Genomic DNA, 27,743 nt, shown 5'->3' on the forward strand with positions numbered 1-27,743 from the left:
TACTAAGGCAGATTCTACTCTTATGTTTACAGTGACGTGTTTGATATTCCCTGGAACGTCAGAACTGGGATTCGCCAGAGCAGACTGTCAAGTGCTTCCCTGCTTGATAAAGATGGAGTGTTTGCTAACTCAGCCAGCAGCAAACTCCTGGAGAGAGCCCATGGGATTCTCACGTCAGTGTTATTCAGTAATGAAGATTGTTTTTAGTGTCTGCTTCCAGACTTCTGGCTGAAGAATTATAGAGGAGAAATGATGACAAGTGTTGTTGTAATGGATGGACATTTGGTTTAGTCAGTACTTGGAGTTTTGAATCTTAATATTCTTTTTCTTTACAATTGTGTTTTTCTTTTGGTACTGCTTGCCAAACAGGTGGGAGAGTGACTGTGAAAGGTGGGTGGGAGCATGTGTAGTGGTGCAGCTGGCGCAGAACCCTCACCCAACCCACTGTCCGTCAGCTGCTGACCACAGCACTGCTGCAGCCTGTCTGCTCATCAGAGGTGTTAACACGACTCAGACACACATATGCATGGGGTGCTGTGGAACTGGATTCTTTAATTCCTACGTCATTACTTAGTAGCACTATGTAACTCAATTTACGTAGGCCAAGCAGAAATGTACATTAACTCATTGAGTCCTGACATGGGGTGCTGTTGAACTGGATTCTTTAATTCCTATGTCATTACTTAGTAGCACTATGTAACTCAATTTACGTAGGCCAAGCAGAAATGTACATTAACTCGTTGAGTCCTGACATCAAATCTGAGAAGTAAATGATACTGTCCTCTTTGTTCTGCATTATCACACAGTAAAAGGACCATCAGACATGGCTCTTTTTTTAAAAAAATATTTATTTATTCTATTACAGTCAGATATACAGAGAGGGGGAGAGAGAAAGAGAGAGAGGAAGATCTTCCGTCCAATGATTCACTCCCCAAGTGAGCCTCACCAGCTGCTGTGCGCTGATCCGAAGCCGGGAACCAGGAACCTCCTCTGGGTCTCCCACGCGGGTGCAGTGTCCCAATGCACTGGGCCGTCCTCGACTGCGTTCCCAGGCCACAAGCAGGGAGCTGGATGGGAAGTGGAGGTGCCGGGACTAAAACCAGCGCCCATATGGGATCCTGGCGCGTTCAGGGCGAGGACTTTAGCCACTAGGCCACGGCGCCGGGCCCCAAACATGGCTGTTGATAGACTGGAGATTCTAGCCTATGCCTATTTTTAAAGATTTATTTATTTGTATTGGAAAGGCAGATATACAGAGAGGAGAGACAGAGAGGAAGATCTTCCGTCCAATTGTTCACTCCCCAAGTGAGTGCAATGGCTGGAGCCGAGCCAATCCGAAGCCAGGCACCAGGAGCTCTTGCGGGTCTCCCACGCAGGTGCAGGTTCCCAAGGCTTTGGGCCTTCCTCAACTGGTTTCCCAGGCCACAAGCAGGGAGCTGGATAGGAAGCGGGGCCGCCGGGATTAGAACCAGTGTCCATATGGGATCCTGGTGCATGCAAGGCAAGGACTTTAACCACTATGCGATCATGCCGGGCCTGAGCCTATATCTTTTTAACTTCCCAGCATTTATTCATAAGCACTAGGCTTTCTCTCCTGTCATTTATTTATTTATTTTCATTTTATTTTAAAAAGACAGAGATGTATCTTCCACTGGCTCACTGTCGCTGTGCTTGCAACAGCAAGGGATTCAGCGATGACCAGGTGGAAGCCAGGAGCCAGTAGATCGTTTTGGGTCGCCCACATGGACGACTGGGACCCAGGTACCTGAGCCATCGTTTGTTACCTCCCAGAATGTGCATTTGTATGAAGGTGACTCAGAAACAGAGCTAAGATTTGACCTGTCAGCTGTGAGAATGAATTGGGTATCCCAGGCAGTGTCGTACTGCTGTGCCAAGTGTCTGTTACCAATATTAATTTTAAGTTACAATAACAGTTTAAAACAAAATTAAAAAGAGACTGGTTTAAGATATGAATAAGAGGGCCCTGCGCAGTGGCCTAGCAGCTAACGTCCTTGCCTTGAAAGTGCTGGATTCCCAAATGGGCGCCGGTTCTAATCCCAGCACCTCCACTTCCCATCCAGCTTCCTGCTTGTGGCCTGGGAAAGCAGTAGAGTATGGTCCAAAGCCTCAGGACCCTGCAACCACGTGGGAGACCTGGAGGAAATTCCTGACTCCTGGCTTCGGATCAGCGCAGCACCCACCGACTGTTGCTGTCACTTGGGGAGTGAATCATCGGACGGAAGATCTTCCTGTCTCTCCTCCTCTCTGTATATCTGACTTGGTGTTAAAAATAAAATAACGCTTAAACAAAAAGATATGAATAAGAGACAGAAAAGAGAATCTATATAAGAAAGCAGAGCTAGGGCCAGCGTTTTATAACTAATTTAGCTGCTGCTTGGGACACTGGTATACTATGCCAGAATTCCTGTTTGGAGTCTTAACTTCTTTTATTCCCTTCCCTTTCTCTTCCTTTCTTTTCCTCCCTCATTCCTCCCTCCCTGTCTTTCTTCCTTCTTTGCTTTCTCAGATCAAAGTTGCAGACAGGGGCTTGGCAGTGTGGCCTAGTGGCTAAGGTCCTCGCCTTGATCCCGTATGGTTGCTGGTTCTAATCCCGGCAGCTCCACTTCCTCTCTCTCTCTCCTCCACTCAGTATATCTGACTTTGTAATAAAAATAAAAAAATAAAAATATTAAAAAAAAAAAAACAAAGTTGCAGACAGGAGCAGAGACATAGAGAAAGGTCTTTCATCTGCTGGTTTACCTCCCCAGGTGGCTGCAACAGCTGCAGCTGAACCAATCCAAAGCCAGGAGCCAGGAGCCAGGAGCTTCTTCTGGCTCTTCCACAGGGGTTTAGGGTCCCAAGGCTTTCATCTACAGTTTTCTTAGACTACAGGCAGGGAGCTGGATGGGAAGTGGAGCAGCTGGGACTTGATGTGGTGCCTGTGTGATGTGCTGGCCTGTGCGAAGCAAGGGTTTAGGCACTGAGCCATCATGCTGGACACTCAGCTCTGCTTGTGATTTCGGCTTCCTGCTAATGTGTACGCTGGGGAGGCAGTCATGTCTGAAAACATGGATGGAAAATCTACTTTTACTTCCGTGTCTCTTTGAAATAAAATGAAAATTTAAGAGTAGAGCTCTAGTAACATGAAAGACAGTAGAGCTTTGGCTGAGGACATACACTGTTGCTCAACATTAGGCTAAGATCTGCTCACACCTGTGGTACAAGGTAGACTTCGCTTCTTCCTCCCAAGGATTGGTGGTTGAGGCAGAGTGTGTCACAGAGAGGACCTACATTCTTAGAAGCAGGCATGAGATACCCTGATGTGGCTCATTTCTAATGGGTGATTTCTCTCTATAGGAGGAACAAAAATCCCAGGCCCAAGCCTATTCTTCCAAAGGTGAGTATTATGGGATGCCTTTTTTCTGTTAGTACTCTACTACATGACAAGTTTCTTCTGTTGTGCAAACGACATGTATGAGTATAAAACAACACATGTTAATTTTATCCTGGGTGAGAATTTGTTGTGTGCACCTTCTTTTGTGGAATAGTAAAGCTGAATAGTTCAGGTATGTATATTTGTGGTATATACCATTTCTCAGTTGATTTTCAGGCTTCAGCATGGAGGTAATTTTTATTCAGTAATTAGCTCCTTATGGTTATATTCTGGAATTAACTTGCAGTTTGCATGTTGCACTTTTTCTGTGTTGAGATCTGATTTAAATTTCCCATTATTATTTCAAGTACAGTTGTGTGCAGCTGTACATTTTTTACAGCTGTTTGTGTTATAGTAGCTCTAGTACTTCATTTTATTGACAATAAACAGGATTCGGAATTATTTTATTGCAATCCTATATGATTAACATGGGCAGACGGTTAGGAAGTTTAACTACAAGGCTCTGTACCTCATATAATGTCTATATTTTTGCTTTTGTGTGTTTTGGTTAGCTTTGTTTTCTTAATGTTCATATCATCTTTGTGATAGTAAAACCTGGAAGTAACTGAGTATATACCACCAGACAAGTGGGTCATTAAGCAGTGGAATTGTCCGTGCAGTATAATATTGAACTCACCAGGAAGAGCAACCGTTGTTGATTCATTGAATAGTCTGAATGAATTTTACAGTGCACACAAGCATAAAGAGGTGTTTGTACACTATGCACAAGCCTTTTCAGACGCTGTGTCCCCAAAGAATCAGTGTAGAGAAGCTGATAACATGTGCTTGTGCACATTTTTTCTATCCTCTGTCTTCCTTGTATCTTGGAGATAACAGACAAACAAGCAGGATTTCTCCCTGCTTCCTCCCCTGTGCATTCTCAAGTGGGCGTTTGTCCATGCAGGAGTTGTGGTCTTGGTTGTCCAGGTCTGATGAATCACTTTGAGCTGCTGTTTGCCTGCAGTGAAAGGGTGTGGTCTGGACTGGTGTAGGCTCTAGTCACACGTCCTTTGCCTAGCTTCACTCTGGGAATTGAAATGCACATTTAACACCTAGTTTGCATCAGAAGAAACTGGCTAACAGAACTTGCATCTCCTGAATTCTGAGATCCAGTAAAGCAGTTGGCAATTAGGAAAAGCACCCAAGATTTTAAAAACACTTTAGGATCTCTCTCCAGACTGACTGATATGATCCTTCTCCTAGAACTGGGGGTAGGCTATTGTCCTTATGTACAGAAATCAACTTAGAGAGGGAGAGAATCTAGGAATGCGGGAACAGATGTGTCCCACAGAAATGGGTCAGCTCATTCTCTACATGAAGTGGAATCATGTAACTTAGCTGTCAGCAAACTCCAGGACAGGCCCTGCAGCTGCTCGCTGAGGTCAGTCACGGGAGCCATCCACGAGTGAACATGGCGTTTGGAGAGAGAAAAATGTATAAGCAAACTGGGGCTGGCCTTATGCCATAGCTGAGAAACGCCTGTAATGCTGGCATCCCTTATGGTTCCTAGATGCTCCATTTCTGATCCAACTCCCTGCTAATGGCCCAGGAAAAGCAGCACATCACCCTGGTGTTTAGGTCGTTGCTGCCCACTTTTGGGATGGGGAAGAAGCTCCTGGCTCCTGACCTCGTCCTGACCCAGTCCTGGCTGATGTGGCCTTTGGACAGTGGATTAGCAGATGGAAGAGCTGTCTCTTTTCCCATTAACTTCAACTTCCAAACAAATAAATAAATCATAAAAAGTGTGTAAGTGAAGAAAAAGAAATTGTAAAACTAAAGAATTTACTAGCTGGACTGCGAAACCAAGTAAAAGTGTCCAGCAGCAGGTTAGATCAAGCAGATAAATGGTTCCATGAACACAACAGGTGCCTGAGGCACTCCAGCCGGGGGAGCAAAAAGGAAAAATGAATGAGATGACATGGGGAACTTAAGAGAGAGCATAAAGTAAAATAGCCTGTGTGTTATTGGTGTTCTGGAGAGAGAGAGAAATCATTTCAAAGTAGTAACAAAACTTGCCAAGACTGAGGGAAAAGTAAATAACCAAATCAGAGAAATGGCACTAAGTAGTTTAAACTTAGAGAGACCTGTATTGAACACATTGCAGTCAGACCGAAAGAGATCCTGAAAAAGCTGCCAGCTGTAAGCACTAGACTTAGAACGTGATTAAGTTTATGTGAGGTCTTTCAGGCATTAGCTTTTTTCAGTATAAGCTGTCTTTCCGATTTGCTGCCAAAAGCCGAAGCACCAGACGCATGCAGGAGGTTTTATCCCAGCAGAGAAGGTGGCCACAGGGACGGGAGCAGAGGCAGGAAGTGGGAGAGACATCTCCTGTTGTACTGGTAGGAGGGGGCTCTAAGGGAAGAGGCAGAGAGGGGGACAGCAAGATGAAGAAGGGAGGCATGCATGCAGGAGTGTGCCTTTTTTTTTTTTTTTGCCAGTTTTTAAAGCAAATATTTATTATCTAATTGTTGAAATCCTCAAGATGCACTGGGTGTGGCAACAGCTGCTCTCTTGAGTTCAGGCATTATTCCTTCATGAAATCCATGTCTGAATCTGTGGTACCTGATTTTCAGGTGCCTCTTCTGGCCAGTCCCCATGGTATTGCGTCTTTTGGCCTTAACACTCCAGTTATACTTCCTTTTCGACTTGGCGGAGTAGCTGCACTTGCAGCGGAGACCAGAAAGTGGGACTGTGCCTTTTTATGGTCGGGTGGGCCTCCCGGGGCTGTGAGGGCTTGGTGGATGGGGCCAGGGGTGGGGAGTGGGCCTGCAGACCATGAGGGGTTTGTGGATAGGGCCAGGGAAGGGGATACGGTGGGGTGGGGGGATGGGCCACAAGGAATTGGTGGATAGGGCCGTCAGGTAAGGTGTAATGAGATTACAGCGGACTGGTGGGCACAGGGTTACAAGTTCACAGTGGTATTCATGGGCACAGGATTACAAGGTTTCAGCAGATTGGTGGACAACCAAGTTTGAAACTACAGGGTTCGTTAATCTTAAGGAAGCTGAGACTTAGGGGAAGCAGACATTTAAAATAGTGCCTAGTCCAAGTGTCCAATAGTGCCGGTGTTCAGGTCCCTCTTCACAGCTTTGGCACCAGTAGAACTGCCTTTTGTGATTGTCTTCCAGCAGAATGAAGAGAATGCTACCTAACAATGTGGGAACACATCTAACGTCAGATTCATCCACTGTAATCCTCTGCTGGCAGTTTGTAAAGCAATTATAGCTGTAGTACAAAGTTTAATCAACAAAACAGTTTTCAAGGCCTGGCATGATAGCCTATTGGCTAAATCCTCGCCTTGCTTGAGCTGGGATCCCATATGGGTGCTCCACTGTTCTGGCTGCTCTACCTCCCATCCAGCTCCATGCTTGTGGCTTAGGATGGCCTAAAGGCTTGGGACCCTGCATCTGCGTGGGAGACCCGGAAGAAGCTCCTGGCTTCAGATTGGCTCAGCTCTGGTCATTGCAGCCACTTGGGGAGTGCACCAGCGGATGGAAGGTGGTTCTCTGTCTCCTTCTCTCTGAATATTTGCCTTTTCTTTAGAAGGAAATAAATCTTGGGGCTCGGCAGCGTGGCCTGGTGGCTAAGGTCCTCGCCTTGATCCCATATGGCCGCTGGTTCTAATCCCGGCAGCTCCACTTCCTCTCTATCTCTCTTCCTCTCAGTATATCTGACTTTGTAATTAAAATAAAATAAATTAAAAAAAAAAAGAAGGAAATAAGTCTTTAAAAAATGAAACTGAATTTCCAACAAACTATAGCTAAGGTAGTTTGTTAAGAGACTTGGAAATATCATAAGAAGGCCTGAAGAGCCTGTAGACATGGTAGGGTGTATTTTTGGGGTGTTTTTGCTGTGGTGCAGAAAAGGCTGGCACTCTCTCAACTCCGTGTTGTTCACTAACCACCTGGCTCTGCGAATCAGAACTGGTAGTTCCCGGAGTTGGAGTGCCAGCAGAAATGTCCTGTATTCTGCCTGTCAACACTCATAAAAGCTAGTGCTTGGAGCTTGGATTGCAGAAGGTTAAAGTACCTTTGTCAGAACAACCAAACCAGCAGGCAGAGGCTCTTCTTCAGTATTCCTTCCCAGTTTCACATGTGAAAACTGGATGCAGGAATTGTTTCAGTTTCCAGGCATCTAGAGGAAGGCGGAAGGAGAGAAGGATGTATTTGAATCTCAGACTTCCATATTCATCATGGTTGTATAAAATAGTGTTTACAGGGTGAGGAAAGGAAAAAGGACTGTTTGTTTTTCTTGTTCTTAGATTAATGTATGTGCAGAATTTATTTTTTCTTTTTATTTGCAGCATTTGTTGGAGGTGAACTCTTTAAAGCACCTAACAAGCCTGACTCTACAGGATCGCATAACCAAGTCTCTTCTCCACTTGCACAAGAAGAAGAAACCTCCCAGCATCAGTGCCCAGTTTCAGGTTCTGTCCTGTTTTACTTGATGCCATATAGGAATCCATTTCACTGAAAGATGAAATTAATCTGTAAGGCATTTGAATAGAATATGATCTGCAAAGAAGACATGGAAAGAAGCTAGCTATCTTTCTTTTCAATCCAAGTTATCCCTGAATAGTGGCTTTCCTGAAGAATGACTCATTATTCCCTTTGCAAGTAGAAAGGAATCAGAAAATTGGTAATTTAAGCAAAAGCTCTTTTTTTTTTTTTTTAAAAAGGTTTATTTGTTTTATTGGAAAGTCAGATATACAGAGAGAAGGAGAGAGCAAAATCTTGTCTTAATTTAAGCTGCCCAGATACAGTCAATGTCTGTAGTGACGTTGATTTTATGTACTTGAATCTGGTGCTGTTGCCATTCTTTGTATGGGGCTTGTGTGTGTGTGTGTGTGTGTGTTAATTTTACATAGCCAAATAGTTTCCAGAATAACTTTCATGAAGGTCTTCAGAAAGTTCATAGAAAAAAAAGCATGTTATATGAAAACTGTTTGGCTTTCCAAAAAATTGTTACGCCAAAGCAAATTGCATTTTTCATGAATTTTTTTCAAGTGCTCCCATACTTTTCAGTGCTCCCTTTAGACCAGGACGTGTAACCGGAAGAGTCTGCTTCCGTGTCATTGTATGTGATCCTGTTTTGTTTATAAGCACCGTTCTTCAACATGTGGGCTAATACTGCTATTTCATTTTAGGTGATCCTCACCATATATCTACAGAAAAATTTGAATCTGTAAAGGCTGTGTGGTGACATACTTCACACACACACATGCACACACTCTTTTTTTTGTTTTTGTTTTAAAGTAAATGCAAGGGCAAATAGCTGGCTAACCTACTTAGTAAGCTTAAAGGAAAGCCAGTTGAGTATGATGAAATTTTGTGGTGATGGCATTTCCCACCAATATTTATTTGAAGCTGTTATTTCACATAGAAGGCAAGTTGAGGGCCTGGTACGGTAACCTAACCACTGAAGTCCTCACCTTGAATGTGCCCAGTATCCCATGTGGGCGCCGGTTCTAATTCGGGCAGCTCCACTTCCCATCCAGGTCCCCGCTTGTGGCCTGGGAAAGCAGTCGAGGACGGCCCAAAGCCTTGGGACCCTGCACCCACGTGGGAGACCAAGAAAAAGCTCCTGGCTCCTGGCTTCAGATTGGCTCAGCTCCAGCTGTTGTGGCCACTTAGGGAGTGAACCATCGGATAGAAGATTTTCCTCTCAGTCTCTCCTCCTCTCTGTATATCTGCCTTTCCAATAAAATTAAATAGATATTTTAAAAAAAAAGCCAATTGAAAAGAAAAACCTGGGTGAAGTGCAGTGTGGAAGCCAAGTTTACTTACTGAGATGGCAGAGGTAGTACAACCTTAGTTGAGTTTACATGTGTCCATCATGGCCTTTTTTGTCATTATAGAGGAGGCTCAGTGCATTGTGTTGTAGTGGCTGTACTGAATCGTTGTGGAGTAAGTGGAGTTCATTTTTTAGCAGGGCCTTAGCACAGAGACTGCTGAGAATGTTTCTGCTCTGTTGTTTGTCACTAATTCTCTTCCTAGTCCTAGCATTATCTCTTCCATGAACTTAAAATATCCTTCTTAACTAATAGCTGGAAAACTTTATTGTTGAATGGTACTTGTTTGCCCTATAGAAATAATGAGAAATGGTGCTGGGGCAAATTTGCCTTTGCCCTGTAACTGTTGTCACATTCCAGAGTTCTAACTATTCCCTTTGTAGACTTCATGCAAAAATGAATAATTGTAGCAGAAAAAAAATGTTTTATATAGCAGTTATGTAAACCCTGCTATGCAAGGATGGTTTAACATATGCAACTCTATAAATGTGATACACCGCATCAAGAAATTGAAGAATAAAATCATTTGATAGTCTCAATAGATGCAGAGAAAGCATTTGATAAAATCCAACACTGCTTCATGCTAAAAACACCAAGCAAGATAGGCATAGAAGGAACATTCTACAACAACCAAAGAAATTTATGAAAAACTGAATGCCAGTGTCAGAGTGATTGTGAAGAAATCGACAGCTCTTCCACTCAGATCTGGAGCTAGCCAGGGATGTCCACTAGCCACCAGTGTTATTTAACTTAGTACTGGAAATCCTCGCTACAGCCATTAGGCAAGAAAAAGAAATTAAAGGAATTCAAATTGGAAAAGAAGTAGTCAAACTGCCTGTTTACAAACAAAATGATTCTATATATAGGAGAACCAAAAAATTCAGTGAAGAGACTGCTACAACTTATAAGAGAGCTTGGTAAAGTGGCAGGGTACAAAATAAATGAATGCAAATCATTTGCCCTAGTGTATACAAACAACTCTAGGGCTGAAAAAGAACTAGCCATTACAGTCCCTTTCAGAATAATAGAGAAGACAGTTAAGTGCCTTGATATAAACTTAACTAAATATGTGGGAAATCTCTATGAGGAAAGTTACAAAACATTGAAAAACAAAATAGAGACTTTAGAAAATGAAGGAATATACCATGTTCCTCAATAGGCAGAGTCAACATCATCAAAATATCCTTGTTACCAAAAGTGATATACAGATTCAGCATGGTTCTAATCAAAATCCCAAGAACCTCCTTCACAGAGCTGGAAAAAAATGACATAGAGGTTTATCTGGGAACACAAAATATCACAAATAGACAAAACCATCTTGAAGAATAAAAATATAGCTGAAGGGATCACAAATCCAGACCTTAGGACATTATAGTGGTAGTCAGTATAGCATGGTACTGGTACAAAAGCAGAGGAAGATCACTGGAGCAGAACAGAAACACCGGAACAGAGCCCACACATGTACAGCCATCTAATATTTGACAGGAGAACAGAAAACAACTGAGGGAAAAAAGATGGTCTCTTTAATAAATGCTGTTAGGATGATTAGATAACAGTCCGCAGAAGTAAGAAACAAGATCCACACATTTCACCATTCACAAAGATCAAATCTGAATGGATAAAGGATCTAAACCTACACTCAGAAACCATCAGAGTATTAGAAATACTCTGTAAGAAATGGGTGTAGGCACAGACTTCCTAGAAAAATCATCAAAAGCATAGGCAATCAAGACCAAATAAACAAATGGGCCTACATCAAAGTAAGAAGCTTCTGCACAGCAAAGGAAACAATCAACAAAGTAAAAAAAGCAACCAACAGAATGGGAGAAAATCTTTGCATTCTATACAACAGATAGGAGTCTAACATCCAGAATATACAAAGCACTCCAGAAACACAGTAACAACAAAACAAGTAAGGCAGTTAAGAAATGGGCAGAGGAAACAAGCATTTTTCAAAGGAGTAAATCCAGATGGGTAACAGACGTATAAAAAAATTTTCAAACTCACTAGCAGTAAGGGGAATTCAAATAAAATCCACACTGAGGTTCCACTTAGCCCTAGTGAGAATGGCCTACTTACATATCAACAGCACCTGCTTGTGAGAATGTGGGGGAAAAGGTACCCTACTTCACTACAAGGTGGGACTGTAAACTGGTGCAGCCACTGTGGAAGTGGGTATGGAGAACAGAAGGCAGCTCAAAGTTCACTTACCATATGACCCAGTAATCTCACTCCTGGGAGTATAGCCAAAAGAACTGATAACATACACATTAGAAACCAGCATGCACCCCTGTAATCATTGCATTGCATTGCAATCAACGACCTAGACGCCAATTGAAAGAGATCTGGATAAAGAAACTGTGGTACATCTACTCTGTGGAATACTACTCAGGTATTAAAAAAAGAATGACATTTTATTATTTGCAACCAAATGGTCCCAATTGGAGACCATTATGCTCAGTGAAATGAGCCACTCCCAGAAGCACAAATATCATATATTTACTCTGAAAGAAGATAACTCCATCTACAATATAAAACAAAAAATAAATATAAACACACACACGTGTAATCTCACAAATGAAGGATGTAATGGAGACCAAAGTACTGGAATCAAAAGAAAATCAACAGAATGCATCTCTACTTCTGAATAAAAGTAGGCTCCCAATGAAACTTCTAAATGTACCTAGTATCAGAACATTAGACTTTCTACCATAGCTTACGCCAACAGTGGCATGACCCACACAAAGAGCAGAAAGTGGGAATCCAGACTACACCTGGTAGACTGTTTTACTACAAAACACAGGTGATGACATGCAGTAGAGGGGAAGAGGGAGGCTTGTGCCTGCAAAAATATAAAATGGAAAAATAAGAAAAAAAGGTTTAGTGATGTACAAGATACATATGAGAAATAAGCAGGTTTAATAAAATTATTAGTTCATTAAAAATTAATGAATTCCCCTTGATCATTGAAGGGCCATGGTGAGATGGATCATATGAAAAGGAGTTACCCTGAGACTGTCCCATGTCCTGTGTGTGGTCCTTGGATCTTGTGCATGGTCCATGTTGTTGAGTCTTCACAGGTGCTTCAAGAACCAGCATTGTTCCTTATTCTGAGGAGTCCTGTGAGTCCACAGCAGTGAACACCTAGTCATAACCACAGTACCATTTATGTCCCTTAAAGTCCTCCAAACTCAGGAATTGCAGATAGGATAACATCCATGTACTTTAATTTTAGAAAGTATCATCTCTTTTTTCCTAATGGATTCTCGAATTATTGTAAGAGTTAATTTCTGATTATTTAGAAAATATACGTGAGCAAGAGCAAATGAGTCATCTGACAATCAATGTATATGATCTGTATTTTCCTCATGCTTTCTGAATATTTACATACATGTTTTACTTAAGTTTTATACCAAGCATTCTATTAATAAATACCATTTTTCTTATTACACACATGAGGAAATTTCTAGTGGTAGAGTTGCAGGGATCCAGGTATTTTCCTATGCCTTTTCTCTGAATGTTTATTTTCAACAAAATGAAAATCATAGAATTCAGAAATCCTAGAATTCAAAATTTCCCTTCTTCTGTAAGAGCCAGACAGTTGGACAAAACAAGACAATAAATATTGCAGTACTGAAGTCCTGAGAAAAGGGAAATGAATGGGCAAAGCCCTCAGTTAATGAGTCAAGAAAGTTTGCCAAAGCGCAGGATAAAGGAACTTAACCAGATAAAGAGTAAGAAGCAGCTAGTTTGTATGACAGAATCGAGGAGAGGGCTCAAGACGTACTGAAGGGGTCTCCTTATATCCAGGGCTGATGGCTAGTCTGTGCATATGTGGATTCGATCTCTACAAAGTAGACAAGCAACAATGAAAATTAACTTTTAAAAATTTTTAAAATTGGGCCTGGCACGATAGCGTAATGGTTAAAATCCTTGCCTTGAATGCCCCGGGATCCCATATGGGTGCCGGTTCTAATTCCGGCAGCTCCACTTCCCATCCAGCTCCCTGCTTGTGGCCTGGGAAAGCAGCCGAGGACGGCCCAGTGCTTTGGGATCCTGCACCCATGTGGGAGACCTGGAAGAAGTTCCTGGTTCCTGGCTTCGGATCAGCGCATCTCCAGCCATTGCGGTCACTTGGGGAGTGAATCATCGGACGAAAGATCTTCCTCTCTGTCTCTCCTCCTCTGTATATCCACCTTTCCAATAAAAATAAATAAATCCTTAAAAGATTCATAAAACTGTACACTTATGTTGAAGTATTTTATTTTATATATATAGTGTTAGAGTAATATAAGAATACTTGAAAGTAAAATAATTATATATTGATATAATATCTAACAATAAACAGTGGTCCCTATGGTTCTTAAATTTGTGTTGTTTGACTTGCAGTTTTAAAAGCACTGATCTAAGTAGACTGACAGGTTTGTATTGCTATATCCCCTGGAGCAGCCACTAACAGCCGTACCAAGGTACCGCCCCAGGAGTTGGACTTACATGAAACATTAAAGTGATCTGAAAAGGTGCAGGAACTTCTTAACAAAGAAGGTAGACAGATAGCATTGGATGTCCTAAGTTCATGGTGTAAGCTTCTAGTATAATAAACTAGAAAAAGGAGAATATATATTAAGAGAAAAGCAAGGAAAAAGGAACAATAAAGAAAACAACTGAATTCAATGAAATTGAAAACAGAAACAATAGAAAAATTCGTGAAGCTGAACAGCAGGTTGCTTGGACATAGTAAGAATTAATGAGTGTCTGGCCAAGCTTAGCACTAAAAAGGAGAGAATACATAAAAGAACATTCCTGCAAACGTAAAAGCTCACATTATCCCCATGGTCATCCCATTGAGGCATTAGACTCAAAGCCTAAATGTTCTTCTAGGATACATGAATTTTAGTAAAATTACTTAATGAAGTGTAAAGAAATATGAAAAAGTTTGTATATACAAATTATTCACAGATTTATTTGCATTGCTTACTATTGCTATGCTGTCAGCTTTAAGATTAAACCACCCTGTTTTTCCTTAATTTAACCATAATAGAAATAGCACTTTGCATTACTGAAACAAACCCCTTTTTACGTTTGCCCACTAGGTTTTTTTCCCCATATTTTGCCAACATTATAATTTATATGTATAAATTACTTATTGCCATGTTTGGGAAGATATGCTAAATAAATGTTGTACATTGCAGGCATCGTTAAGCAAACTGATGGAGACACTTGGTCAAGCAGAACCATACTTTGTAAAGTGTATTCGCTCTAATGCTGAAAAGGTATGTCCTATATGTGAGAGCACATAGCTGCCCAACAGAATTTTCTTTCATTCTTTAATTTCTTATAAGGAGACAGCTGGAGGTTAAGAGTATGTGTAACTTTTATAAGGAAAATAGCATTGGCTGTAATTTTCTATAGATACTGCATTTCAACACTTGAAGCGTGTTTGGATGGAGGCTTGATTTAGCATCTCCTAGAGTCTGAGAAGCAAATATTGCTTGAAATTCAATCAGAAAAAAAGGCATTTTCTTTGATGAGCATGTTGTTACCCTAAGAATAATCATTTTTCTTGTCTGAATATATACCATGTCTCTTAAGGAACTGCTCCGTGTTTTTCATATTTAAAGAATTTTATCCCCATAACTTAGGGAATATTCTTTATTCCTTTTTCTGTGACAGTTCCCCTAATTAGAATTTTTCTAAATATGCCACAAGTAAATATTTGTCTTCTTTATTTAGTCATCATTGAAAAAGTATTCCCCTTCCTGGATAACTAAAATGTATTAGGAATTATATCCAATGTTGTTGATTTTTGAGAAGTAGTCTGCAACTGCTGTTTATAATCTTTGCGAACTTTGACAAAATACTTGATCATTCTGTGGTTTGAATATTTTCATTTGTGTAAAACCACACCATGATTATTGGACCAATCTTCTAATTTTTTTGATTACTTAGAATGTTTTTTTCCTGTAGTAAATGCCAAGGAAATGTTCACCATCCTGAAAGGGATTATTGCAGTTTAACAGAAGTTTGGATTTCAGTTACAATTGAGACTATGCTATACGAGAGTTTGATTAATGTAGTATTTTATGGTACCTGATCAACAGTTACATAAAATAGGAACTGTTCCTATTATTTTACATAAATTGCTCAGTTTATTAATTTTTTTGCCTTGACAGTGGTTATACCTCACCCAGGTTCAGGAAATGCTTGGTATTGCCTCGGAGAATCAATGAAAGTAGAATTTAGAGGACATTACATTTTGTCGTGAATACCCAAAAGCAGGCCCACTGAGATGCCCAGGAGTGCCAGGCTGTGGAGACTGCCTCCTTGTCAGGGCCCGTGTGATGGACGAAACGAGGTGGCTCATGCTGAAGACTACTGGAGAGTTGTGTTTCCCATGGTTCAGATGAATATCATCAATAAAATCATATTTAGGAATAATTATGTGTAACCTTGTTCTAGTTATTATAGGCATGACATTAGTTCCCAGTTAACCAAAACAACTGGTAAAGTGTGGGCAGATGTTTTCTTAGTTATCCTTCTTACGTATAGAAAAACTATGTTCTCCACTCTGTAACTAGGTTAATCTTGTTAGATTTTGTAATGACTGGACCCTTCAGTTTTAAAGGCAACCCCATTCCCTTTGAACCTTATCAAAGAGTCTTGTTCCTTCTCAAGCAGAGAAGATTGGAAGCTGCTGGTTTTCTTTTCCCTAGCCTTTGGCAGTTTAGAATTTTCCTGAAGATGTCACTTTGGAAGTGAGCTTATCCTGTTCCCTTAACTGTGTCGTGACCAGACAACCTCCAGTCCCTAGAGAACTTATCTGTACTTATAAGATATATTCATTCAGTAATTATTTTGAAATAATCCTTTTTACGTTTCTTTTGTTTTAGCTGCCCTTAAGATTCAATGATGCCTTGGTACTTCGACAGCTTCGATACACTGGGATGCTGGAGACAGTCCGAATCCGTCAGTCAGGATACAGCTGCAAATATTCTTTCCAGGTTATGCTTCTATAATTATAGTTCAGTATATGCATGTTACATTAAGTAGTACTATTTGTCTTGTTTATTATTTCTTTGGGGATCCTGTGTTTATTTCCCAGGGTTCTTCATTTCCAAAACACCTTTTGTATACAGAGTTGAAGAGTTCTCTTCCACTGAAAGAAAAGTCTCATATGTAATAGAATGTGTTTCTAGGCTGTTTTTGTTTGAGCAAAATGTTTGCTAATACCGGTAATTCTCCAGTTACTCAACTAGTTCAATCAGAATACTCAAAAAAGTGTCACCAGGACTTAGTTCTGCAGCAAGCTACTACCCACAAGGCCTTGGGCTGTTGAGACGAACAGCTGCTGCTGCTGCTACGGGTGCCAGGGTTATGTTGCAGGCTCTTGGCAGTGGAACTGTCTGTGCTGATACAGCAACAACTGTGTCATGGCATGCCTTCTGACAGCTGCCATGTTGGATTTTTTCTCCCTTGCTAGAAGTTTTACGCTTTGTTAAATAACTTTTAAAAAAAAATCTTAGGTTCTGCCCTTCTTTTTCCATTTTCTTTTGATAACATATAAAACTCAGTATCTATCCTCTAAACCTTTTCATAATAATATATAATTGATAAGTACTCTTTTTTGGGTTTCAGCCTATTTAACAAGAAAAAAATTAACAAAAAGATGATTAAGTAGTTTAAAACTGTGTTTGCATATGATTTTACAACACTTTGTTTCCTTTTTCAGGATTTTGTGAGCCATTTCCATGTACTTCTTCCCCGAAATATTAATCCATCCAAATTTAACATCCAGGATTTCTTCAAGAAAATAAATCTTAATCCAGAAAATTATCAAGTTGGAAAAACCATGGTAAATATAATAGACACAGCCTTTGTCAAAACTAATTATATTTTTGAAATTTAAATAGTGATACTGATATTTTCCTATGAGAAGGTTTATGGTAGTTTATGAGATAGTATAGAGATGGTGATTAGGTCAAGGTTTTAGCTTTTCAAAGAAGGATTTATTTTTACTGGAAAAGCAGATTTACAGAAACATAGATCTTCCATCTACTGATCCACCCCACAAGTGGCCACAATGTCCAGAGCAGAGCCAATCAGAAGCAAGGAGCTTCTTCTAGATCTCCCACAAAGATGCAAGTTTCCAAGGAATTCAGCAATCCTTTGCTTTCTCAGGCTGTAAGCAGGGAGCTGAGTGGGAAGTGGAGCAACTGGAGCATGAATGGGCACACTTATGGGATCCTGGCACTTTCAAGGAGAGCATTAGCCAATTGAGCCATCACACCAAGCATGTAACCACAGAACTTCTAGTCAGTGCTATGACTCTGATGAAATGTAACTACCTAGGTCTTGTGCTGTGATCCCCAATTTAGCTGGCTCAAAGTGGCTTGATCCAGATATTTTACTGCCCTTAGTGCTTTGCAACTACTTTCCTTCTCTGTCACCCTTCCAATGCTTCAGACTAGGAACTATAATCATTTTTGGATTTTTTTCTTCAATTCTTTTATGAAGTTTTGTTTCTTTTATCTCTCCCTTAAAAATAATCTTCACAGCTCTCTTTCATTTTTCTGTTGCTTCCACTAACTTAAGCTATTGCATCTGTCTTGCTGTTAGATTTTGTAGCTCATTTGGTTCTGTTCTATTTGTAATCCCATGAACCTTTTTCTACCCTTTATATTAAAATCATCTTAACAAATGTCTTTCTTTCTTTTGGCCTCTTGTTCAATAATACTGGCTTGTAACCGCCAATAAATTCAGAATTCATCCTGTGTTCCATGGGCCTCCATATTGTGGCTTCATATCCTGATCTTCTTTATGAAAATTAATTGTTCCACTGATTCCTGTGCATTCCTGTGTTAGGATTTCCAGCTCCTGGTGTTCTTCATTACCAATCTTCTCTTGCCCTTGTGAATTTACCATTCTTCTTCTTCAGTATATTATATCTTCCTGCTCTTAAAGGTGGGATATGGATTGTTTCTAAAGGGATATATCTTGATGTATCTTTGTATTCTCCCAAATCCCTAAAGATTTATAATGGGATAAGGGAATAAATAAATAACTTTTATTTGAGTAATAGCTTTGGGGAAAAAGAATCCTTTGATGCATGTTGGATTTTAGAGTGTTATCCGTGATTGACTTGATGCTATGATCTGTAGTTCCCACATGTCCTCACCCTCCATCCTCTCTGCAGTCCTTCAAAATCCTTAAAAAATAGACCATTTATTGGGATTGTGTTGTGTATGAAGTAACACCATTACTGTGATGTGAGCATCCCACGAGTTCTGGTTTGTGTCCTGGCTGTTCCACTTTTTAATTTTTAAAGATTTACTGAATTGATTTGAAAGACAGAGTTACTGAGAGAGAAAGGAAGAGACAGAGAGAGATATCTTCCATCCACTGATTTATTCCCCAAATGATTGGAAAGGCCAGAACTAGGCCTATCTCAAACCAGAAACCAAGAGCCTATTCTAGGTTTCCCACTTGGGTGACAGAGACCCAGGTACTTGGGCCATCTTCCAGTGCACTTTAGCAGAAGTCAGATTGAAAGTAGAACAGAAAAAAAAAAAAAAAAAACCAACAACAACAACAACAACAACAACAAAAAAAAGAAAGTAGAACAGCTGGGACAATGTCGATACCTCTTCCACTTCTAGCCCAGTTCTTGCTAATGGCCTGGGAAAAGCAGCAGATGGCCCAAGTGTTTCTGCCCCTCGGTCCCTCTCACATCTGAGATCTGCAAGAAGCTCTTGGCTATTTTGGCCAGCTGGGGAGTAAAATAGCAATAGATCTCTTTATCCCATTCTGTAGCTCTGATTTTCCAATAAATAAACAAATAAATCTGAAAAAATAATAGCCTGGTGCAATGGTTCAGTTGCCTAATTTCCCCCCCTTGAAAGTGCCAGGATCCCATATTGGGATTGCTTCATGCCCTGACTATCTATCCACCTCCCATCCAGCTGGCTCCTTGTTTATGGCCTGGGAAAGCAGTGTAGGTTGGGACCCCTCACCCACGCCAGAGACCAGGAAGAATCTTCTGGCTCCTGGCTTCAGATCAGCTCAGCTCTGGCAATTGTGGCTATTTGGGTAGTGAACCAGAGGACGGAAAATCTTTCTCTCTGTCTGCACTTCTCTGTGTGGCTCTGCCTTTCTAATAAAAATAAATCTTAAAAGAAGTTTAGCAGGAGTACATTGACTCATTATGACAATGATTGTTGCTAGGGAGCAATGTATACCCTTCAGCACTGGGTTTCGAGTATTGCCATCTTCTACATCCTCATATCTCCTTTTGAGCTTGAGAATTATTATGTTGCAGTGAAGCGATGAAAACATTGATCATTTCTAGGCTTATACTCCTGCCATTATGATTGCTCTGGGAAGCTGCTCACTGCCCTGTCGTTTGTTCCTCTAGGTCTTCCTGAAGGAGCAGGAGCGACAGCACCTCCAAGACCTGCTGCACCAGGAGGTGCTGCGCAGGATCGTGCTGCTGCAGCGCTGCTTCCGGGCCCTGCTGTGCAGGCAGCATTTCCTGCGCCTGAGACAGTCTGCCATCAGGATCCAGGTGGGCACAGGGTGAATTCCTCTGTTGGGGCTTTGTTTAGGAACCAGAGCTATTTGGATGTGAAAGGTTTAGATAGTAATTATGTGAACTTTAGGGGTGACCATGTGAGAGGCTCAGTTTTGATAGCTGCTGGCATTCTGAAGATGACCTGGTGTATGAATAGGGAGGGACTATTGCTGTTTACTGTGCTGAGTTGAAATTAAAGTGAGGTTATTTTGCAGGGTCTTAAGAGCAAAGGAGCCACATGCTTCATCTTTGTTGACGTTGTTCTTGTGAATTCATTTTTAAGTGATGTTTCCTAGTCTCTTTTATTATCTCTCTCCTTATATCTGTCAGTGCATGTTAGTGCTCTCCATGGGACTTTGTGTTTGTTCAAGGCAGTCTTCTGTTACCTTAGGCAAGTTATAGCAAGAGTGGAAAATAATTTATTAAAATTAACTTGTACAGCGTGAAAACACACCTAAATTTTAAATTGGCTTCATCAAGATTGTACTCATGTTCCTTAAAGTAGTTTTAACCAAATGTATCTACAAAACCTGTTTTTAGTCATTAATAATTTACCTGCTTTTAGCCACTTAACCTCTCCTCTGATTGTTTTTCCCCTTTTTTGTGAAAATGTGGGGTGAGATGTGACAGCCGGTCTCTGTTGTCTTGTCTTGCTCACAGCGGTTCTGGAGGACCTGCCTCACTCAGCAGCAGGCTCAGGGGGAAGTAGTGCTGGAGGACGCTGCCGCTATGGCCAGCGCCGCTGCTCTTCTGCAGGCTTCCTGGCGTGCACGCTCGGAGCGGCAGCGCTACCTGGAGCTGCGGGCCGCGGCCATCACCATCCAGCAGTGGTGGAGGGTGCACCAGAGGCGCAGGCACAGGGCTGCCGTCTGCATCCAGGCAAGGTGGAGAGGATACAGGCAAAGCAAGCAGTACCAGGAGCACCGGAGCAGAATCATCCTGCTGCAGTCCATATGGAGACAAAAGTAACTCTTCTTTATTTTATAATGGATTGTGTGCAGTTTGTTACACAGTGTTATTGCTGTCCATTTTTAATTTACATTATCTGGTTTATAATAGAAGCTCAGTAAGCATTTATTGTGTTAAATTGAAGACCTACATGGTCTGTGGTTATAATAGCCAAGAACTGACAATTATTACTACATTTGTGTTAGGCTTAATTCAACCGTTTATATTGTCAGAAACTTTTTACTTTTAAGGTCTGCTTTAAAGTAAGTATATGGAGTGTCAGTGTCCAGTTAGGAAAAGTTAATTAATATGCTTAATTAAAATGTCATTTGATTCATAGAAATAAGAGAACTTGAAATGTGCACTCAGGTTTGTTTAAGAAATACTGGAAAATTATAAGTAGAAAATTTCACAACTTTCCATTTTTTCCTAAATTCTCAGTAAATGTATACTTTATGGTACCAAACAAGAGATATTTGTGACACTTTTGCTTATTATTATTATTATTTTTCAGATTTAAAGCTTTAAAAGAGCAAAGACTCAGAGAGGCAACACCAGACCTTGGACTGATGAAGATCAGGGCACGTGGAGCTCTGGAAATCCAGGGTTCAGACCCTTCCAACTGGGAGGATTGCTCTTTTGACAACCGAGGAAAGGCCATAGAGGAGCATAGATCTGTGCTGGAGAGGAGTCGCACGAGTCATGAAGGTTCAGAGAACTGCTCAAAGGAGTCCCCAAGCAAGCGACAGGAGAGAGCCAGAAGCCAGAGTGGTGTGGACTTGCAGGAGGACGTGGTGGTCAGAGAGAGGCCCAAGTCCCTGGAGGATCTGCATCAGAAGAAAGCAGGCCGGGCGAAAAGAGAGAGTCGGAGAATGAGAGAACTAGAGCAGGCTATATTTAGCCTGGAATTGCTAAAAGTTCGTTCTCTTGGCGGGGTGTCACCTTCTGAGGAGCGCAGGTGGTCTACAGAACTGGTGCCTGAAGGCCTTCCCTCTCTGCAGGGCACACCTGACAGTGAGAGCTCTCAAGGAAGCTTGGAGCTTCTGAGTGGTGAGGACAGCCAGAAGAGCAAGCCAGGATCACTAACTGTAGATGAAGGAGATCTGCAGCTTCCAGCTCGAAAAACACCCAGCAGTCCGAAAGTTGGTTCACAGGACTACACCCTCAGTGCCTCCCGGGAGATGAGCCAGGGAGCACCTGGAGAGCCAGCACCCTTGAGGAGTAGCACTGCGAAGGAAAAGTCGGCCTGCCGTTCGGAGCCTGTTACCTGTAAGCCACAGCCAAGAGACTCCTTTATGTCGAATAGTCTGCCTACATTCTTTTACATTCCCCAACAAGACCCACTAAAAACAAGTAGTCAACTAGACACAAGCGTCCAAAGAAGCAAACTCTTAGAAAGTGCAGACCCACTGGGGACAGCCCCTCCTTTTGACAGCAGCAGGGAAACTGAAAAGCATTCCTTCTCAGCAGAGGATCGCGTTGCTCCGTCTGTGAAGACAGAGTCTGCGAGGACTGTGCTGAAGAAGTTAGAAAAGCTGAACATGGAAAAGGAAGAAAGGCAAAAGCTGCTGCATCAGCAAAATGAGAAAGAGATGATGGAGCAGATCCGTCGGCAGACAGATATCCTAGAGAAGGAGCGGAGAGCCTTCCAGACCATGGAGCAGCCAACAGCTGGGGAGTCCTTCCCGGCACTGTCTTCCTTTCAGCCCAAGCAGAGGACAGAGAGGCCTGCCTCTCTCTTTCTCCCAAATGCCCCAAATAAGGAAGAACTCGGTGCACGGGGATCTCCATCAGTCGCTGTAAAAGATTCAGCTCGCACCACAAAAGGTGGTCCCTCTGCTCACTTACCCGTAAAGGACCGGCCAGTAACCCTGTTCTTTGAAGGAAAAGGAGCCCCATGCCAATCTGGTACTGTCAGAGAATCATCCAAAACATACAGAGTGGGCACCCAACAGAGTATAACCTGTAAACCCTCCAATAATGGTGTTTCCAAAAGAGAGCACTTTAGGCCAACTCAGAATTACGGCCACAAATCTGATGACCCTTCCAGAGAGGGAGATACAAGGACCATTTTCTTCACACCAAAGGACAATATGAGTACTCCCCTGTAAGTGAAATGTTTATGTGTGGATGGCAAGCTTCCTAGAGTGTTTTATTAAAATAAGATCCCTTATTCTGTTCCACCTCTTTACATCTATGCAGCTCAAATTAGGTGTTTCCACTCACCATTGGATATTGGCTGCTATTTTCCTTTAGGAAGCATTGACAAGGCTTCGATAGAGTTTTTGATAGTAGAGTTTTTTTTTTTTAAAGATTTATTTATTTTTGTTGGAAAATCAGATATACAGAGAAGAGGAGAGACAGAGAGGAAGATCTTCCATCTGATGATTCACTCCCCAAGTGACCGCAATGGCCAGTACTGTGCCAATCTGAAGCCAAGAGCCAGGAACTTCCTCCAGGTCTTCCACGTGGGTGCAGGGTCCCAAGGCTTTGGGCTGTCCTTGACTGCTTTCCCAGGCCACAAGCAGGGAGCTGGATGGGAAGTGGAGCTGCCGGGATTAGAACCGGCGACCAAATGAGATCCCAGAGCGTTCAATGCAAGGACTTTAGCCACCAGGCCACTGCGCTGGGTCTGATAATAGAGTTTTGATACTGAGTCAGTGAAGGGCACTGAGTGACATTGAACAGCAGAGGCGTTTAATAAAGTGCTGATTGCCTGGGAGCCAGGAGGCAATGTGTGCAAGCCTGCTGGCATAAGGCTTCAACATTGCTGCTGGCCCATTGATGGTCTTTGTTCTTTTCCTCATACTTTTCTGTATGTGGTAAAGATACAGATAAAAAGTATCTCTTTTGTTCTTAAAGATTCATTTGTTTATTCAAAGGGCAGAGTTATATAGTTATATAGTTATATATAACAGAGACCATCCATCTTCTAGTTCCTGCCCCAAGTGGCCTCAGTTGCCAGGGCTGGGCCCGTCTGCAACAAGGAGCTAGAGCTTCATCCAGGTCTCCCATGTGGGTGGCAGGGGCCCAAGCACTTGGGTAGTATTCTAGTTGGTTTCCCCTAAGCACATTAGCAGGGAGTTGGATCAGAAGTAGTGCAACTGGGATTCAAGCTCATGTGGCTTGCTGATACTGCAGTTGGTGGCTTAGGCTGCTGTGCCACAATGCCAGCCGCACAGTTAGCTCTCTTTAGTGTACACCTCAATAGTGTTAACTGCGTGCTTGTTGCTGTGAGGCAGCTGTCTGAGAAATGAAACTTTGTAACCACTGAACAACTCTTCTTTGACTTCTTTCTGGTAACTACTGTTCTGTTTTCCGAGAGTTGAACTACTTTGGTTATATAAGTAGAAATCCTTTAATGATTTTCAAGTGTTTTTAAATTACTAGTAGTAATGAGAATAGTGTTTTAAAAGTTTTGTTTTATTTGAATGGCAGAGACACACACAGATTTCCCATCTACAGGTTTAGTCCCCAAATACAACAATAGGTGAGCCGATCCTTGTCAGTAGGCAGGAGCCTCTTCCAGGTCTTCCACACAAGTGCAGGATCCCAAGGCTTTGGGCCATTCTCTACTGCTTTTCCCTGGCCACAAGCAGGGAACCAGATGTGAGGTGGAGCAACTGGGACACGAATCAGCACTCATACGGGATTCCAGCCTGTGCAAGGCGAGGGTTTAGCTACTGAGTCAAGGCACCTGGCCCCTGATCTCCTTTTCCAGTAAAAACAAATAAATCTTTAAAAAAAAAAAAAGTAAATTGCTGAGAAAAAGAAGGCAATTTATAGAATTTATGGGAACCTATTTTAGCCATGAACGGTGACTACAGATATAGGTAACTGAGAGTATGAAAGTACAATTTCTGTTCCTATTTTTATTTGTCTAATTCTCCACAGAATTTAGTGAAAAGACAATCACATTATACAGCTTTTCAAACAAAAATCAAGTTTTTCCAAGCCCATTCTATAGCATCTTTAGGACTGGAGGGCTGGGGGTATCTTTTTGCTTGTTACTGATTTTATTCTGTATAACCTCAAGGTTTAAAACACAAATAATTGACGGGGGCTGTAGAGAAACTTTGAGAGGAGATTTTGCTAACTGAAGACATCTGAATAATGAAGTCCTCCCTGCTGGGTGATGTTCACTGTCCAGCAGCAATGGACTTGGTGCACAGAGCTGATAATAACAACACACATGGGTAGACTGGTGGTCAATTGTTAGAGTTTATTAGTGGCATCAGGCTTTTATAGACTGAGGGTCACATAGGATAAGGGAGGAGGTGTTAAGGAGCTTACATAGTTCCCATAAGCCCATCTATGAAACCTACCAGTAGTTTCCACACCCTTGTCTGAAAATATCTCTTTGTTTTGCATATTTAATTTGTTGTTTCCATTCAAATGCTGTCCACTCAGTTATTCTCATACAAATGATATGAGTATCAATTATCCTCCTGTATCCAGTCATTTGCTGTCATATAAATGATATCCACTCAGTTGTTCTCACACAAATGATATCCTATCAGTTATTCTTCTGTATCCAATCATTTGCTCTTTTTTTTTTAAAGATGTATTTATTTTTATTACAAAGTCAGATATACAGAGAGGCGAGACAGAGAGGAAGATCTTCCGTCCGATGATTCACTCCCCAGGTGAGCCGCAATGGCCAGTGCTGTGCCAATCCGAAGCCGGGAACCTGGAACCTCTTGCGGGTCTCCCATGCGGGTGCAGGGTCCCAAAGCTTTGGGCTGTCCTTGACTGCTTTCCCAGGCCACAAGCAGGGAGCTGGATGGGAAGTGGAGCTACTGGGATTAGAACTGGCGCCCATATGGGATCCTGGCGCATTCAAGGCGAGGACTTTAGCTGCTAGGCCACACCGCCGGGCCCCAATCATTTGCTCTTATATAAATGATACCCACTCAGTTGTTCTCACACAAATAATACCAGTTGTCCTCCTACAGGGAGACTATTTGTTAGCTGTTTTATGATTGGAAGAAAAGACCACTTCTGAGACTTGTCTCGGAAAGATTTGAGAATCTGGTATTTTCCTTTTCTCATCACTAGATTCACTTCCATTTTTGAGCTAATTTTGCTGCCACTATTCTTAAACATATCATTGGAATAAAGTATACTTTCCGGTTGTTAAGACAAGGCCTCTAGGATTTCAGTCATACTCACAGGTTGTTGAAATAGTATTGAATAACCAGATTTTGAAATTCTCTATGGGATTTCATAGCATTATTTCACTTGACTTATTAGAACTACAATTCATCCCATACTGTAAGATTGCTGCCCTAGAATATTTGCTAGGAATTGAAGTATAACTGTTTTACCTGCAGTGTCAACAGAGAAGCCTTAGGCAGTGAAAACCCTCGTGCGTGTAGACAAGAGGAACCAGCTTGGAAACCTGTGAAATTCGCTGGGCCTGGCCAAGGAGAGGTAAGCATCAGGCCTTGAAGATCTGTCTCTTGTGTGAACTAGATGCATGATATTTTGGAAGTTATTTTTGTAAGGTAGAGCACTTCATTTACCCACCTAGTCCCAAGTGTTCTAGAGGAAGAAGCTGTAAGCTGAGGCTGTTAGGCTTAGGGAGGTGCGCTGTAGGTGGGGAGTGGTGTCTGAAGACTCAGGTTACACAGCAGAGAAGCCACCAAGGAGCTCTAGTGCCTTTCCCTAGCCGTGAGGGGTGACTTGCTGTTGTGTAGAGCAGGGTAGGTGTAGCTAGCTTTCGTTGCTCTCCGTAGTAAGGAACCTGAATTCTTTTGTTCATTCCTGTCACTTCTGCCAGTGGAATGGGCACAGTGGGAGGCGGGGTATGTCAAGACATTTGTGAGACCTTTGATGTCTTGCATTGGCATCATATCCCCCCCCTCAAAAAAAAAAAAAAAAAAAAAAGCAAAAGCAAAACATTGTTGTGTTATTTGTTTTATCATTTGGTCAAGCAGGTTGCCAGACCGGCCCATAAAAAGAAAGCTCGAATGGCGCGGACGCGCTCCGATTTCTTGACTAGAGGTACTTTTGCCGATGGGGAGGGGGATACAGAGGAAGATGATTACGATGACATTATTGAGCCCCTTCTCTCCCTTGGCCAAGCCGCTCACTCTGAGCTAGAGTCTGTATCCAGCCTGGGTCAGGCCTCTCACAGTGACTCCGAAATGGTAATTTTACAGCAATATAAGAAAAATAGACAGCAAACAAATCTGATGGGAATAGTCTTTGCTAATCTAAAGCTAACCTTCACAGCTTCTTTCCACAAAATGGCTTGTACATGGGAAACCTCAGTGAACACCACGGCTAAAGCTAAATCTGGAAGTTTTAGGACTCAAATAAAGGGCGCTTCAACAGTTTGTCTAATCACACATCAGGTAAATTCAGGTCATTGAACATAGTGGTAGTGTAGAGCATGTCTGTATTATAGCTTAGAAAGTCAGGAGTAGGGCTCTTCTCGACTCTGTAATGTAATCCTGTAACTTCTAACGAAAATGCTATTTACTTTCGCTTCACCTTTTGTTGGGGGAGCAGGGAGTTTTTCAGTTTGTTCCTGTTCCTATTTTTTGGTAAGATAAAATAAAACTGAATTTTAGGAAAGATTTAGTGGAGCAGGGATTCAAACCCAGGCATTGCAGTGTGGCATACTGATGTTCCAAGCCACATTTTTCTTTTTGAAGACTTTTTCTTTTTGGAAAGGCAGATTACCAAGAAGGAGAGACAGAAAGATCTTCCATCTGCTGGTTCACTGCAGTTGAGGCGATCTGAGGCCAGGAGCCATTAGTTTCTTTCAGGTCTCTCACATGGGGTTTAGGGTTCCAAGGCTTTGGGCCATTCTCTGCTGCTTTCCCAGGCCACAAGCAGGGACTTGGATGGGAAATGGAGCAGCCAGCATATGAACGGTTGCCCATATGGGATCCCGGTGCATGCAAGGCAAGGACTTTTGCCGCTGAGCCATCATGCTGGGTACCAAGTCACATGTTAATTATTTTGTGAAATACTCTGATTCACTTAAATGTTGG

The 27,743-nt window shown here is 41.9% G+C and overlaps 1 protein-coding gene across 1 annotated transcript in view; it reads left to right on the top strand.

Annotated features, from left to right (window-relative positions):
* The window catches only part of MYO9A (myosin IXA), a 235,314-nt gene that overhangs the window by 148,754 nt on the left and 58,817 nt on the right, over nucleotides 1-27,743 (top strand). Inside the window, exons 17-27 of the mRNA XM_058665444.1 lie at nucleotides 33-173; nucleotides 3,358-3,397; nucleotides 7,737-7,859; nucleotides 14,417-14,497; nucleotides 16,115-16,225; nucleotides 16,954-17,076; nucleotides 19,636-19,785; nucleotides 20,452-20,756; nucleotides 21,254-22,846; nucleotides 26,073-26,172; nucleotides 26,679-26,891. Coding sequence (XP_058521427.1) covers nucleotides 33-173; nucleotides 3,358-3,397; nucleotides 7,737-7,859; nucleotides 14,417-14,497; nucleotides 16,115-16,225; nucleotides 16,954-17,076; nucleotides 19,636-19,785; nucleotides 20,452-20,756; nucleotides 21,254-22,846; nucleotides 26,073-26,172; nucleotides 26,679-26,891 — 2,980 coding nt within the window. The remainder of the gene's footprint in view (nucleotides 1-32; nucleotides 174-3,357; nucleotides 3,398-7,736; nucleotides 7,860-14,416; nucleotides 14,498-16,114; nucleotides 16,226-16,953; nucleotides 17,077-19,635; nucleotides 19,786-20,451; nucleotides 20,757-21,253; nucleotides 22,847-26,072; nucleotides 26,173-26,678; nucleotides 26,892-27,743) is intronic.

The sequence above is a fragment of the Ochotona princeps genome, chromosome 6 (assembly GCF_030435755.1).
Source record: "Ochotona princeps isolate mOchPri1 chromosome 6, mOchPri1.hap1, whole genome shotgun sequence".
NCBI lineage: Eukaryota > Metazoa > Chordata > Mammalia > Lagomorpha > Ochotonidae > Ochotona > Ochotona princeps.